We start from the raw sequence: 17,352 nt of genomic DNA on the forward strand, positions 1-17,352 counted from the left end.
GAAAGCGAAGGTAACTTATCTGACCGTGCAAACGGCGGGTAGAATTCGATACATCGAAATGGGGAAAAGGGTATCGAGTGAAGGCAATGGTATCGGTTCGATTGCATTGTATCCAGAGGGCCGAGTCAGTTGCACTTATTGTCTGTCGCGAACACGTTTCGTTCGAGCTTCTTGTTTCGCGAGTGTACAGGATGTTTCATGTAATTGGGACCCGGACATCTCAAACATCACAAAACAGGACAAATTTTCTTCGGATCTAAATGGTATCTGATGTGTCTACTCCTAAAGTAGAGGCTACATTTGGTCCAAAGGAACTGTATAATATTTTTTAAAAGTGTGTCATGGAAGTAAAGTCGAAAAATTATTATTATCATCCTTAACTTTCAGGCTTGAACAGTGTTCCTTTTATAAAATGGAAAAAAATATATATTTCATTTAGTATATATAGGTTTGCAAGAAAATTTGTCGTTTATTTAAAAAAACCATGGTTGGACCCAGTTGAGTGAAACGCCCTGTATATGCTCGATCGTGTTAAAAGTCGAACGTGTACAAAGGGACGACGGATCGGTCGGAAATAAGCACAAAGGATTCCATGAAATCCAGCTGCCGTCAAATAAACGACAACGGGGTGGATTTGGTTTGTGCAGCTTTTGATTTCACTTTTCCACAGTGCGAAAATTCAGCAGAATTTTTATTGAAATGTTCTCCCATTTTGCAGCACACAAGATCAAAGAAAATCAGAATGAATCAGTATAAATTTACACGTGAAAACTACGGTCGCTCAAACTTGATTAATCCAAGAAACCTTGTATCAATAAAGTTTGTTTAAACAACAGATTCCTCGTTGTCCCAATTACGTGTAATTTTCGAATTATAAAATTGAGCACAATTTTTATCGAAATGGTCTTCCATTTTGCAGCACACAAGATCAGAGAAAATCAGAATGAAACAGTGTACATCTACTCGTGAAAACTACGGTCACTCAAACTTGATTAAATCAGAATGAAACAGTATAAATTTACACGTGAAAACTACGGTCACTCAAACTTGATTAATCTAAGAAACCTTGTATCAATAAAGTTTGTTTAAACAACAGATTCCTCCACCTGTTCTTTGTCCCATTTGCGTATAATTTCCTAACGTTTCGAACGACTATTAAACTTCTTATCTCTCCGAACTTCTCGATTAAATTATAAAATTGAGCACAATTTTTATCGAAATGTCCTTCCATTTTGCAGCACACAAGATCAGAGAAAATCAGAATGAAACACTGTAAATCTACTCGTGAAAACTACGGTTACTCAAACTTGATTAAATCAGAATGAAACAGTATAAATTTACACGTGAAAACTACGGTCACTCAATCTTGATTAATCTGAGAAACTTTGTATCAATAAAGTTTGTTCAAACAACAGATTCCTCGTTGTCCCAATTGCGTGTAATTTTCAAATTATAAAATTGAGCACAATTTCTATCGAAATGTCCTTCCATTTTGCAGCACACAAGATCAGAGAAAATCAGAATGAAACACTGTAAATCTACTCGTGAAAACTACGGTTACTCAAACTTGATTAAATCAGAATGAGACAGTATAAATTTACACGTGAAAACTACGGTCACTCAATCTTGATTAATCTGAGAAACTTTGTATCAATAAAGTTTGTTCAAACAACAGATTCCTCGTTGTCCCAATTGCATGTAATTTTCAAATTATAAAATTGAGCACAATTTTTATCGAAATGTTCTTCCATTTTGCAGCACACAAGATCAGAGAAAATCAGAATGAAACAGTGTAAAACTACTCGTAAAAACTACGGTCACTCAAACTTGATTAAATCAGAATGGAACGGTATAAATTTACACGTAAAAACTACGGTCACTCATACTTGATTAATCTAAAAAACCTTGTATCAATAAAGTTTGTTTAAACAACAGATTCTTCCACCTGTTCTTTGTCCCATTTGCGTATAATTTCCTAACGTTTCGAACGACTATTAAACTTCTTATCTCTGCGAACTTCTCAATCGAATTGTATCTACACAGAACGCGACTCGTTCCAGCAACATAATTTCTCATTCGACGATGACGAGGCGTGAAGCATCCGGAAGACGACGGGCGTCCCGACGCGGCGTTGTTCTTCGATCTCGAAACAAGTTCGGCGCAGAAATGAACCGCGTCGCGACGCGGCTTAGAGTTTCCAACGGCATCCGCATCTAAACCGAGGTAATAATTTAATTAACTTCTGGGACGATGAAAACGTCGACGTAGTCGTCGGAATTAATTTTCTCTGTCGCGTATTTGCCCGCTTTAATACAGAAATTAACGCTCAGGCGAACGTGCATTAGCGACTCACAATTAGCGCACGCGTGTCGCGGCCGATGATATTAATCAACGCGCGCGGAGATATCGATGATCATTAACGAGCTACAAGGGAGAGGGGGGCAAACCTGAGCACTTTCGAGGCTACGAATTCGCCCCGGAAATATGTCTTGCGTGTAATTCGTCGAATACGGATATCAACGAAACTCGTTAATGGACGGACGCGTTAAATTTATATCAAAACTGACCGATCAAAGAGCCAATCTCCATTTTTCGACGGTTAATTACTCGGTTAATTAATGCCACTTTGAGAACTTGCGTAATTGGGCCGCGGAAAAAAGTGACAGATAACTTCTCTGTACTGAATTTTATTTTAATCCTTGCGTCGACAGAGGATGTTGCTACTCAATCGATTCTATAACGATGGAATCTAAAATTCATGATCATTGATATTTAATCGTTGGGCAAATCAAGACAATGGACTATGAATATTATAAAAGGGCGGATGTTGCATACAGTTACTTAAAATCGTGTGATATTAAACACGTCATTAAAATGCGGATATTTATACATTTACGAGTTTTAATTTTCAGAAAAATACAGAATGCACTTAATATGGAAAAATATAAGAAATACGAATTATTATATTGATGGGTTGTTTCCATTTCATTAATTATAAAAAATAAAAATCCACGTTTACTTATCATTAAATTCGGAACAAATAAACGAAGAACCCGTAAAGAATATATCGCAAAGTTGTCTTCGTATCGAACACAATTTCAATCGATGCTTCTGTCCACAAAGTATCGACAGTGTAAATAACACGTGCAAACTTTAAATTAAAACGCAATATAAATTGTCATTTCATTAACGAAACGGTTTAAACTCTTTCGAAATGGCGCGATACTCACGACACTTAATTAATGTTAACGGGCTCATCAAAATGGCATGGCGTACGCCGTAGAATGGTCAAGCATACCAGCCACGGTCTCGAATTAATTTATCGGAAACTATTTCAATGTTGTATTCCGGATACGCTAATTCCCATTAATTAAACCGAATCTCGTTTTGCCGGGACTTTTCGGGGCCGGCCAATTAAACCGCGCGGCAACGCGGCCATACAATGAACGCTCGTCAATTTTAACACTTGCCATCCGTAAATCGAATAGCGTGTCATCGAGTTGGCTGGCATTAAAATTCTTCCGCTTCGAATTCAAGCACCGACGGACGCGTTCCTCGAACGTTAACGAATAAACGCGAAGAATTTATCACGCGGGCGAGAATCCGCGACCTCGGGATTAAATTTAAGTCTCCAAGATGCTCGAAATAATTTTATTCCCCTCGATATTTTGCAGAAAACGAAATTCGTTTAAACGCGAACGACGACTCTGTCGTCTATACGTACACGTTGCACGTAATTTTAAATATATAGCCGATATTATCGAGTATCTTTTGCAATTCGAAGGTAATACGTAGTATTTCTGTAATTATACGATTTGCTGGGCAGATAGTGTTCGTAAGCTCCAGGTCTCCCGGGAAATTTTAAACGTAGGAACGCGTTCATTACGAAGTTTCATCCGTTTATAAATTTGGTATGTGATCATACAAACGTTTAATACCATCTCTGATAACGTATGTGTGTAACAGTGTTCTTATGTGTCCAGAATTTGCATTAAAATTGCCTAATTAGAAATGTGTGTCTCCATCCTTTGCAACCTTAATTTCTTTTCTATGACCTTTTTGATCGAGTTGATGTTTTTAAAATTACGAGGATAAAATTTCACAATATTCTCTAAAAATTTCCCAACAATTAGGATCTCCAAACATTTAATGCTATCTCTGATAACATATGCGTTTAACAGTGTTCTTCAGTATCCAGAATTTGCATAAAAATTGCCAAATTAAAAATGTGCATCTCCATCCTTTGCAACTTTCATTTTTTCCACGATCTCTGTACACAAATCTTAAATATCTAATTCCGAATTGATGTTTTTAAAATTACGGGGATGAAGTTTCACAATATCCGTTAAAAATTTCCCGAGCAATTAGGATCTTCATTTCATGTATCAGCCATCAGGTTCTCCGACGTTGTCTCGCGGAGATTCACCTGAAAGGAGATGATACCGTGCTCCCCACCTTCTCCATTACCCCCTTCCGTTTTCCATCCAGTTTCAATTTACCGGATCTGCCAGGAGTCTCCGATTTTCACTGTTTTTTCCACGACGGAGGGCATTTCCTGAGAAATCGAATCGAGTCGCGCGGAGAAAAATGGCTCCCGCGGCGAGCAGGAAAACCTTCTCTCTTTCAGGGAATGCAGTCAACGTCGGAGAAGGATCCTCGATCCTTAAAGAATTTAGTCCTCTTGGCCAGAGACGGAGAGCTTCCGCGTAGAGAAGGATCCGCGCATTTGCGAGGGGGATCCAGTCCCTGGTCTTTACGTAAGATATCTTCAATATATCATTCTGCTTAATAATTCTCCGAGACGTCGGTAGGATCGTTCCTTGAAATATCGTTGTAAAAGGTTTCGAGACAGCTCACCGTAAGCACGAACTATTATTTATTGCTGGCTCGGAGCGTTCATCTTATTTATCGTAATCCGTTTTACGCGCCAGAAACGATATCGCGATTCCCGCTACTAACAACTGGCGAGTTTATTTATACACTTTGTCATTAAAGGTGTTTTTAACTGCAAAACGAATAGGTTTAAGAAAGCGTAGCTCACTGGACAGAGAAAGTAACCATGTAAACTGTAAGTCATCCCAAGTCTACTAGGTGAATAAATAAATGAAAATTGAAAACAGCTCTAAGGTCGATGAAACTCTTTGATACATCTGCACATAGGATATTTGCAACTGCAACTTCCGTTTCCTTCGAACGAGTTTGAAAGAAAAATGTCCACACTGTGACACTTTGTTGAAACTTTTTAATAAACGAGGTGCGAATTAATGCCTGGCTTCCAAGATTTTGTCACGTTAAAGAAGTACGTAAAATTCACTAATCATGAATTTAAACCTGTTTCCGGGAGAATTCGCTTTTATGGTCGGCCATTCGTTATCAAATGTTTTCCTCGCGGCTCTGATTTTCGTATTTCCAGTTGATTTGCATATTAAAAACTCCATTTGAATCTCCATTTGAACTCGTGCAGCTTTGTCGCATAAAAGTGCGCCGCATCGTCGAGGTTGGAAAACCCGTGGACGATAAATTATTAGTGGCAAAGTGGGGAGGACGGGTCAAAGGAAAAGGGAAATGCAAATTCGCTTCTGAAATGTGATTTTCGACGCTCGGCAGGGGAAAGAATAGGAGAAAATGCCACCGAGACGAAATGGGTAAACAGAGACCCTTAATCGATCGGTTGAATATTACGCGGTGATTTATAAGATTTCGTTGTTTCTCGAACTCGATATTTTTAATTAAAAACTGGACCTTCCGCGTAACCGAAGCCGATAAATTTCGCGTCGTTGAACCGAAAATTATTCGCGCGTAACGGGAGGAAAGAGAATTTGTTCGTCGGGGGTGGCGGAGGGGGGAAGCGGGTAGGGAATCGTTGCGATCAAGCGTAATTAAGTTTTTAAAGTGCGAGAAGTTACGACCGAGAGTCGGATATTAAATATGCATTAGCTCGACTTATACCGAGTTGCAATTTCGTAAAATCTCGAAAAAACTCGTGGGAGACAAAGTAGCTTAAAATAACCGAAATTTTAACGCACTGTTGCGTAAACGTATCGTAAATCCAACTGCAACATAATAAAATTACAGAAAATAATACTGTAATACTTCGAGCATTCACGTAGAAATCAGTAGTAAGTAGTAGATATCGAGAATTGGTCAGACATCGATCTAATTCAATTTCTTATACAAACTTTCACTTTTGACACATAGATATTAAAGCGATAGATAGTCCAAGAAACTTGTAGTTATGGAAATTAGTACTTAAATTAACAGAAACATAGAAATCGACAGTTTTAAGTAGTACGTATCGAAAATTAGTCAGACATCCATCTAAACCAACTTCTTACACAAATTTTCACTTTTCGTACATAGATATTAATACGACAGATAGTCCAACAAACTATTATTTATGGGACTTAAGACATCTCGCATAGAAATCAGTAGTTGTAAGTAGTATGAGTCAACGATTAGTCAGACATCGATCTGGTCCAACTTCTAATACAAATTTTCTCTTTTGCTTCGTAAATATTAATACATTAGATAGTTTAAGCAACTTATAATTATGAAAATTATTGATCTCCAGTAAATAATTTTCAATTATTCTTTATCATAACTTACACAAAAGAAAATTCCAGAATTTGAAAGAAAAGAATTGTAAGAAAGTAAGATAGTGATAAGCTTGTATAACAAAGCTTATTATACAGAAGATATAGAATGTACAACTGTGAAAGTATTAAAAGAATATCAAAGAAACCATGAATAAATGACAATACCCAAGACAGAAGAGGGAGATATTTTAATATCTGCGAAGAAAAATCCAACGATTAGAAGCGCAACGGGATTTAAAGGTGCAATAAGAGAAAATTCCAATAAAATTTCAACCGTTGTAACGATACGTCGAACTATACGAAAGGCTGATTCAAATGGTCGAGTGATAAAAAGAGACCCTGAATTAATAAGCACAATCGACTGGAACGATACGAATTTGCAAATAGTTTGCATTAGGAAGGAATGGTAAAACTGGTATTTTAATCGCTATAAAGAAGAAATTTGCATTAAAATACTTGGTCAAGAATGTAACCAGAGGAATTTAATACCAAAGATGAAGCATAATGGTTTGTCACAGTTGGGGGATGCATGTCATTTTCTAGGATAGAAAATTTGCATTTTATCGAAGGAAGAATGAACCAATATGTCCACATAAGAATTCTAAAACAATACAGAATACATTTTGTGTTTAAAACATTCTTAATATAGATAAACATTAAATTTTGTTTAATTACGATATTTCACTGGAAATACTTTGTACTAGTTTACTTCTCAACTTCTACTCGATTACTTCTCAACTAATTTTCCACAAAATTGACTCAGGATCGTTGGATACTTTTGTGATCAATTCTAAACGTTCGATCGCTACAATCCATCAATTACAGAGCTTCGAAACGACAATTTACGATATTTCAACATCTACCCACCGATCGAGGGTTAAACCACGATAACGCGCAACAATGCATCGCCATTAGTCGGGCTCGACGAAGTTCGAGTCATTTCTCGCGTCGTTCTTCCGACATATTTTTCAACCGTGCTACTTTTCCACGCCAGCTGAAGGTTAATTGAGTTGCACTTCCCCCCCGACCTTCGTCGAGGCGTCCAGTCGTCATTCTGTCGGAACCAACTCGCAGAACTTACTCTTCCAAATCGTTTTTGCCTGACGCTCTCGTTGATAAAGATCTCGAACATCGACCTGTGACGTGCTGTTTACCAAAGCGTTTGCAGTGATAAAATTAATTTGGGATGGTCACTATATAGCTACGACTAGCGTATGTACATATAATATTAATCGATTATATTCATTAGCTATTAGAGAAAAGGGAGGTAAAAATTTGGGAAATTCTATCGAAACGAATTTTGTCTCTACTTTCAACAGTTCTTTAAAAACAAACAAAATCATCTATTTGGATCGAGATGGAAATTTTGGTCGAATACACAAAAGTCGATTCATTGTATAATTCAAAACTAGCTCGACGATACTGTGGGAGTTGAGGGGAAAGAATCACCTGCTTTTCCAACGAACTACGATCGAACCGTTTCTAACCTGTTGTTTTAGACTCCATTCCTTCTTAGAGGACCCGATCACACAATACAAAGGACCTGTAGAAACTTCGCTAGTACTGCGTTAGGAATGAGAAAACAACATTTCAGAGGCATTTATTAGACGTATAGAGGAGGACATAGAAACAGGCTACATTTTGATAGCGTGTCCTACAGGTTCTAAGTATTTCACGTTCTTTTCCAATCCCCAATAGTCGATTCACCTACGTTCGAATCTAAGACAACTACCCTTAATGATTCTATTATTCACAGAATTTTAATTTTTCGTTTTAACACGATGACTCTTTTTTTCACGATTTATTTGGGATGATAGACATTTTCTCTCAAGGTTGAGTATATTATTTATCAGCAATTCAATCACAAACAAGACCCTGTCAACTGTGACGAGTCAGACTCGTTAAAATGAAAATTATTAAAAATAAATGACATATTAAATACTGACAAGTATTGGACGTGGTGCAAAACCGAGTCAATCTATTCATTGTGATAAAAGTAATTAAAATCTTAGCAATAAATTTATACAAAACTTGTGGTTATTGATTCAGTTATGCTCCTTAGTGTATATCGACAGACTTTCTGAGGGAAAGAAATATTCTTTTAATCTTTTTAAGCAGTAAGGCACCACGTGATGTTGATTTTACGGAATCATATTGCAACAAACCCAGAAACACATGCTAATTTTATCGAAATCGACCATCGCTGTTTTCGTCCTCGTCAGTCTCTCGGTTCTTATGGACGCGACGGGGGGACAGATGGGGGGTGGTATATCTGGCACGGCGGATCGTAACGACCGAACGTAATTAGCTTTTTGAGGGACGAGGAGCAGGCCGAGGCTCCTTTTCACCGCGGAAGAAGGAGACGTCACTCGCAGATTATCTCCGTGGTAAATTAACCCGACGCGGGTCGGTATCGTTCATCTTCCACCGACGTCGCCGTATCGGCGTCCTCCCTCGAAACGCGAGCCAACGAAGATACCAACGGGCGTCGGGCTTTCGACGCCGAGTTTCGAGACGAAACTACGCGGAACTTGGAACTTCCACGGCCTCGTAAATGGAAGTCGAGGGCGGATGTCTTCTGGTGGACTCGAAACGTTCAGCTCCCTTTCGCGATCTCTTCTCGATTCCTACTCGACGTTGCTCGAGTAGAAAAGTGGTCCAAGTTTTCGTTGACTCACGCGATTTGCGTTGGACACCGTCGAAAGCCGCCTTGTTTAAATAATATGCAGATTTGATCATACACTTTTAGGACGAGAAAAGTTTAGAAAATACATCTTATTCGATACTGCTTGCACGTTGCAGATAATATTTTCAACTCGAAAACATTTTATTGTTATTCTATTCTAGCTCGAATCTCACGCAACTTAAACAGAAATGGTCGTTCAAGATTTCTGAAAATTCAGCTTTTACCTGATTTGCTCGATTTTGATCTTATACATTTTAAGTTGAAAATATTCTTAATTGGGACTTAAGAAATTATCAAAAGCAAAGTGTGAACGGTTCGAAAATTTTCTTTGGTCATCTATAATTCGAGAAATAAGATGTCCAGGAGATTTGTTTATTGGATGATTTTTAATTAATTTTGCATGTAGATTCTTTCAACGTAAAATTATTTAAAGAAGGAGAGATTGGAATTTCAACGAGAATAGTAGGAATTTTTAAACGAAACATGGAGATATGGACGTGAAGGTTAAGCGATTGCGCGAAAAAACGATTCGTCCTGTCAGGGGCGAGAAATTCGCGAATGTTCTCGCGAACTGACAACGATCAACACGCGGGCGAACGGAGGGTGTGAAAACAACGCGCGTGCGTGACCGAACGAGAGCGTTAAATTTTCATTAACGCAAATTACGAAGCGACCCACGCCGCCTGGTCGCTGATAGTTCCAGCAATTATTTTAAGCGTGCCCTGTATAAATCAGCTGGCCGTACCAAATGAACCCTGGAATAACAGTCCGCATCGAATAGAGCCGGAGGGATATGTCCGCGGAACACTGGCCCGGTCTCGTAATTAAAAACGAGAAAAAACGTTTAATGGTTTCCGTTCCGCCTCGCAATTTGTCCAGCTTCCCGATAAAGTTGTACGCGCTCGACGATTGTTCTGAACGTGTTTCGGTTACATCCATCGAAATAAAATAATCTAACACAGGTTTCTGTTTCGAGGGTGGTTTTTTTAAAAAAATAATCAAGTGTCTTTTAACCGTAAATTTTATGATACCTTTGCGATCAAGTTACTGGAAAATCTTGATTATTTTTACGACAGTGACTTTTAATAATACATTTAGGTGCAATTAAATAAAAAATTGTACTGTTTGTCATGTTTCTCACAAAGAACCTATGTTCACTCGAGATATACACTTTGCAGATTACGTTCCCCGTTAATTCAGCCTTTGCTGTTTTTACTGTTTCGAGCGTCGCGGGGTTAGAAGGCTCGCAACAATTATGTCGCCATAACTTAATATGCTAAATACGCCATACTGCCGTATAAATTCATTTGTAGAGCCGGGCACAGCCGTGACATATTTATTACAAACAGCCCAGTTGGCAAGAATATTTACGAACATATTTATGCGCGTAACGCGGGAGGGCGGAAGGGAAGTTAAGAGAAAAAATTTAATTTTGTTTACTGTAATGACCGCCACATTTTCATTCGCACGCCATCCCCCCCGTTTAATCCAATTTGCGATGAAATTGTGGCCAACGGGACGCCCGTCGGGGGAAATATTTTCATTTAAATCAGATCGTCGATATCTTTCGAGTTTATACCAATATATTTTCCATGAGATAGAGTTATTATTTTTGGACACCTTCGTTGCGATTCATAGATCGCTCCAAAGATACGCAAACAATTTTCGAAATAAGTCACTTTTTAGTAATTCGATCACAGTCTCAGACTTATTAATACCCATCTACAGTCGATTATCCTGCCATCGAGTATGGAAATAATCAAAGACTAAAAGGAATCGTAAAATCGAGATACTTCTTTCACTAATATTACAAGGTGAAATTGTCGTAGGCAGTTTTCATTCCCGAGAGAGTAATTATTAAGCCGATCATTCTCCGCGAACGGATTCATTGTCTCTTTTAATATCCCCGGAGTCCTTTGTCGAAATAATTATTTGACAAATAGACGTCCGATCGAAGGAGCCTATAATATTTTCTTTCAGGTGCGCCGTCTTTTCCACGGTAATATTCCGTTGGAAAAGAGGAAAATAGGACAATATATGAAGACGTCCTCGTACCAGGAAGGTAGCAATATCGCGAGAAACTGACATGAAGGCATACGTATTGAATCCTTTTTCTCCCATTCCTGGGGAAACGCAATCGCTGCGAGCGACACGTGTTTCGATTATTTCGCCAGCGTCACGGATCGGAATGCAAAGTTCCTTTTTTTTTCTTCCCTCGTGAACGTAGGACTGCAATAAATTTGCGTTACGCTTCGTTTCACTGTTTAACAGTGACATTTTTATTTTTATCGACCACGCAAGAATTTCGCTCGACTTTGATTAAATTGCGTTTGCTTCCGTTTCAAAATTTCCACGTTGTTGGTATTTCGTCGCAACGTATCTCCGCGAAACGTAAGTTAGTATTTATATATACTAAATACAAGTCCAGTAGAATTTACCAAAGATCAACATCCAAAGAGGAAACAACAGATATTTATCAACGCGCGCAAGAAACGAAATGGAAGTTTCCATAAACGAAGTTTAGATAGAGATTTATGGCACAGTTTAATTGACAGAGTTCTCCGGTAACAGCAGCCATTGGGAATTTTATTCACCCTCGACGCAATCTTATCCGATATGATTAATGGAGAAAGGAATCAGTGAATAAACGTGGAAAGTGCTCTCGACGAGCAATAATTCCATTGAAAACCGTTTCAATCTAAACTGATGGTACCGTAAATCGTATAATACAATTTCTAATCCATCATAAACGAACTAATTCCCTCTTTAAACGCGACTGACGGGCTAATATTTGACAAAGTACGTCCCCGCTTCTATTAATTTACGGGATCAAAATTTTTACGCGAAAAAACGTCGACCCGTGGCACAAAGGGACCGGTGGAAACTTACGAAACCCCATCGAACGAACGAAAGCGGAAATTAAAGTATTTAAAAATCAGAGTTCCTCGACTTCTTGATTGATTCGATTCCCGTTGTACGTTTCAATCGAACTCGCAAAACAGCGACGAAAAAAATTCAATTAAAACAGCTCCGCCCACTTTGCAATGCGTTCCTTCTTTTTTTTTTTTTTTACCCCCCTGCGAATCAATTCGTTCGCGTTCCCGTTCTTCGACGGTATTTCCTCTCGAAATTGTTCTCCGTTCCCGCGTTCGTTCGCGTCGGAGAACATTCGATTCTCAACGATTCGTCACGGCTAACGCTGGTCGTCGCGGCGCCACGCTCGATTTACGAGGATTACAGACCGCTTATTGCCGTGCCCATCCCCTTGTACGGGGGTGCAAACGACCGTGGCCGATCCTACGTGCCATCCCCGTATTAACGCTTTCCCGAGTGGATGTCATCGTTCCGCCGAGGAACCGAGTAGCTTGGAGAACGCCTCTTAAAAGTATCGCTTTTATGCCCTACGATCGATTACTTTCCTCCCTCCTCGTTTGATCGTCTAATGAACCAATCGGTTCATTTGCATACTATTTATAAACGACATAGCTTTTATTTCACATTTCCCCTCGTTATTAATAATTCAACAGCTTCTCATCCTTCGTTTTCTAGCATCCATATTTTGTCATCTAAAACACTAGTACAATTTCGTTTATAATTTGAATTTTTATCAATCGATCCCTATGGCAAAATTAAGTTTTTTAATCGCGAGAACTTACGACCAAGAGTCGGATATTAAATATACATTAAATCGAGTTCCAATGCTATAGAATTTTCAAATAACCGAAATTTTAACGCAATATTGCACAGGTGTATTGTAAATCCAACTGCAACACTATAAAATTATAGAAAACAATCCTGTAATACTTCGTACTGGATAAAAATTAACAGAGTTTACGAAGAAATCAGTAGTAAGTAGTAGATATCGAGAATTGGTCAGACATCGATCTAAATCAACTTCATAATACAAATTTTCACTTTTGGTATATAGATAATAACGCGATAGATAGTCCAAGAAACTTATAGTTATGAAAATTAGTAGATCAATTAATAGAAACGTAGAAATCAGTAGTTGTAAGTAGTACGTATCGAAAATTAGTCAGACATCTATCTAATCCAACTTCATAATACAAATTTTCACTTTTGGTAGACAGATAATAACGCGATAGATAGTCCAAGAAACTTATAGTTATGGAAATTGGTAGATCAATTAATAGAAACGTGGAAATCAGTAGTTGTAAGTAGTACGTATCGAGACTTGGTCAGACATCGATCTAAACCAACTTCATAATACAAATTTTTACTTTTGATAGATAGACAATAACGCAATAGATAGTCCAAGAAACTTAAAGTTATGAAAATTAGAAGATAAATTAATAGAAACATAGAAATCGCTAGTTTTAAGTAGTACGTATCGAAAATTAGTCAGACATCTATCTAATCCAACTTCTTACACACATTTTCACTCTTCGTACATAGATATTAATACGATAGACAGTCGGACAAACTATTATATGTATATGGGAATTAAGAGATCTCACATAGAAATTAGTAGTCTTAAGTAGTACGTATCCAGAATTAGTCAGACATCTACATAAACCAATTTCTCATACAAACTCTAAGTGCATCAATTTCAAAACTACTTGTTGCACTTTTTGAGGCAGAAAAATAATAGTTTTATGTTTGATCGATGTATAAAGGAACGTTATAATTACGAGGCAACAAATATATTAGCATGCAATAAGAATGAAATTGAAGGAATCGCTCACCGTTTTCTTCAGACGAGATATCGGCGACATATTCAGACCGGCAATGATCGCCATCAGAGAGTTGAAATTACCAATGTTGAAGCACTCACGGGCTGTTTCGATCCAATATTCAACCACGCGTACACGTTGCTTCTTTTTTGCATGCTATAAAATGGTGAACAGGATTATTTGCCAGTTCTATTTACCAGCGTCGAACTGTGCATCCTCTGAATTCTACCGATAACATTCGATAGCAAAGCTACGAGTTTTTATTTTCGCATCTGAGCCTGATTGAAGGGATCAGCCATAAATAAAAAAAACGTTGCTTCCGTCCGACAGGATGTTATGAATTTTAACAATTCTAAAACGTTTTTTCTATTCCTTCGGCGTACGCTGTAGCAGTCTTTTAACGAAGTTGAAATTTAAATGTAACAAATTTAAAAAAGAGTTTCCATTTACTAGAACACAGATATTATATTACAATGCACCTTGCACACTTCCGTTGCCACGAAATAGCTCAGCCTGTTAAACCACTGGACGTACGATTCGAGATTACGCGTTTTCTTCATGTCCTTGAACGATGTTTCCAGATGGGGAGATTCCTGGAACAATTGAAATTATTGGTCAATATAAAATGCATAAAAGAGATTTAAAAAGTTACTCCGTAGTAACAGTAATAAAAATTTTTAAACGTCTCGAGAGAAAAGTTGACGACGAGGGAGGCTGAAAACTCTGGGAAGGACGAAAAATAATTTTTTCAGAACGATTTGAAATTTTTTAAATTCGCCGAAAAATTTCTCCAATTACTGAATTTTTTCTCCGAAACTGCGTAGGATTTCGAGAGTATGTCTATTTACCAAAAATGATTACAATGGACCCCTGCAACCGGAAATAATTTTTCCAGAACGATTTGAATTTTTTCTTTTTCGCCGAAAAATTTAGGCACTTACTGAATTTTTTTTTCGGAAATCGTTAGGATTTTGGGGGTATGCTATTCACCAAAAATGATTACAATGGACCCCTGCAACAGGAAATAATTTTTCTAAAATGATTTGAAATTTGTTATTTTCGCCGAAAAATTTCTCCAATTACTGAATTTTTTTTTCGAAACTGCGTAGGATTTCGAGAGTATGTCTATTCACCAAAAATGATTATAATTGACCCCTGCAACCGAATATAATTTTTTCAGAACGATTTGAAATTTTTCCTTTTTGCCGAAAAATTTAGGCACTTACTGAATTTTTGTCTTGAAAAGCATTAGGATTTTGGGTATATGTCTATTCACCAAAAATGATTACAATGGACCCTTGCAACAGGAAATAATTTTTCTAGAATGATTTGAAATTTGTTATTTCCGCTAAAAAATTTCTCCAATTACTGAATTTTTTTTTCGAAACTGCGTAGGATTTCGAGAGTATGTCTATTTACCAAAAATGATTATAATTGACCCCTGCAACCGAAAATAATTTTTTCAGAACGATTTGAAATTTTTCCTTTTTGCCGAAAAATTTAGGCACTTACTGAATTTTTTTTTCGGAAATCGTTAGGATTTTGGGGGTATGCTATTCACCAAAAATGATTACAATGGACCCCTGCAACAGGAAATAATTTTTCTAGAATGATTTGAAATTTGTTATTTTCGCCGAAAAATTTCAGCACCTCGTGTCAATTTTTCTTAGAATTTCGTTTTTGATTTTTAATAAATTTGTTTGACATTACACGAAAAATACATAAAAAAATTTTAAGAAGTTACTCTCTAGATAAAATTCATCAAAGTGTTTTGAATTAGTCTTCGAGAAGGGCGAGCGAACAATTTTTAAACGTATCGAGAGAAAAGTTGACGACGAAGGAGGTTGAGGGTACAAGAGTTTCCGATTACGCTGATCGAGAAAAGCGTGGAGACACGTACCTTGGCGAATGCTTGGACGAATTCTTCAGGGCCGATATAAGAGAGCCTCTCGAGTTCCACGTGGGTCAATTGCTGTGCCAGAACGGTGGCCGAGGGACACAGCTCGGTGATGTCCACCTGAAAAACACGGTGACAGTTCCATTCGGTTAAAGTGTCGGGGAAGGCTTCTTCTGGAAGGTGGTGCCGGGGCCGTGGATGGTCCCTACGCGATGAAAGGGAAGAACGAGGACGTCAACGGGGAACTCGATTCATGGCGGACGCGGAAAGACAGAAAACGGAAACGGGCGGGCGTACGGAGGTGTCGCTACGCCTCTTCCTTTCCTTTCCAATTTCACGTCCTCGTGCTTCGCCGAGCAAATTCGAGCGAGTTCTTATCTGCGCCAACCGCAGTTTCGAAGTGGCTCCCGTAGCGTCGCGACGCCCTCGGACACCGCGATAAAGATCTGGCGACTCGCGTTGCATGCATCGGGCCTTGTCTACCTTGGGAATTCGATGCTAAGCACGCGAACTAAAGGTACTCGCAAAGATTGTTCCTCTAAAAAATGATTTACTTGTCAGATTTTTATTTTAATCATTTCTAAAAGAAATAAATCTTTTCGAAAGTGTTTCAGAATACTTGGGAATTTGTATCTCGTATTTGTGTATACGAGGCGTGTCGGGAAAGAGAGTTTCGAAACATTACACCGTAATAAATGCCTTTTTAACGAAGAAACATTACCGTAGAGCAAGCCATTAATTAACTTAAACATCACTGTTCTCGAGTGCACGGTGACTACAAAGAACCCTCCAACGTCGATCTATTCTTTCACGGTGCTCCATTGTTTTTGGTTTGCTGGTTTCGTTCCCGGTTATATCAACACAGTGAGCTTATATAACAAAGCGAGACTCTAACGCTGAATATGTTACGAAGACTCTGGGTTAATGTTTCATTTCATTAGCGGTTTGCCAGACAAGAATATTTCTCGAGGAAGCCGATCGAGAAGTTACGTAATGCTTGGTTTTTTACAAATTTTCTTTGTAAAGTTCGAAACTGTTCCTCGAAGTTCAACGTTTCGCGAGCATCGGCTATTATGCTATTATACAAAATCACCGCAATTATGCGCGCTCATTGTCGATATTGGAGCCACGGTCATCGATCCAAGGAACGAGTTCGACGAACATTTCAATTTTAATCGAACGTTCGACCATTTATGCTTGTTTTCCCATTGAACTCAATGAGCCCCGGATAATTTATATTCTCTCATTCAAATTGTCCCTCGGAATAATAGGGAGGAAAACAACGGGGCGCTGCCACCGTTGACCCATATCACTGCGTGGCGCTGACTCGGAAAAGTAACGAGATTCATCATTCTTTCGCACTTTTATCGATATTATACCATACAGGCTGAGTTTCCAAACACGACGACTTCATTATTGATAAGAAAAAATGTCAGATTTATGGAATAGGAATTTCATGAAAGTCAATGATCTTCACAA

At 38.2% G+C, this 17,352-nt stretch overlaps 1 protein-coding gene across 1 annotated transcript in view; it reads right to left on the bottom strand.

Moving 5' to 3' along the window:
* LOC122397691 overlaps positions 1-17,352 on the bottom strand; it is a 475,319-nt gene that overhangs the window by 11,106 nt on the left and 446,861 nt on the right. The window contains exons 7-9 of the mRNA XM_043397029.1: positions 15,877-15,993; positions 14,456-14,569; positions 13,989-14,132 (exon numbers count right to left, since the gene is read on the bottom strand). Of these exons, the coding sequence (XP_043252964.1) occupies positions 13,989-14,132; positions 14,456-14,569; positions 15,877-15,993 (375 nt within the window). The remainder of the gene's footprint in view (positions 1-13,988; positions 14,133-14,455; positions 14,570-15,876; positions 15,994-17,352) is intronic.

This window comes from Colletes gigas, unplaced genomic scaffold (assembly GCF_013123115.1).
Source record: "Colletes gigas isolate AHSC1104 unplaced genomic scaffold, ASM1312311v1 Colletes_gigas_Sc00001, whole genome shotgun sequence".
NCBI lineage: Eukaryota > Metazoa > Arthropoda > Insecta > Hymenoptera > Colletidae > Colletes > Colletes gigas.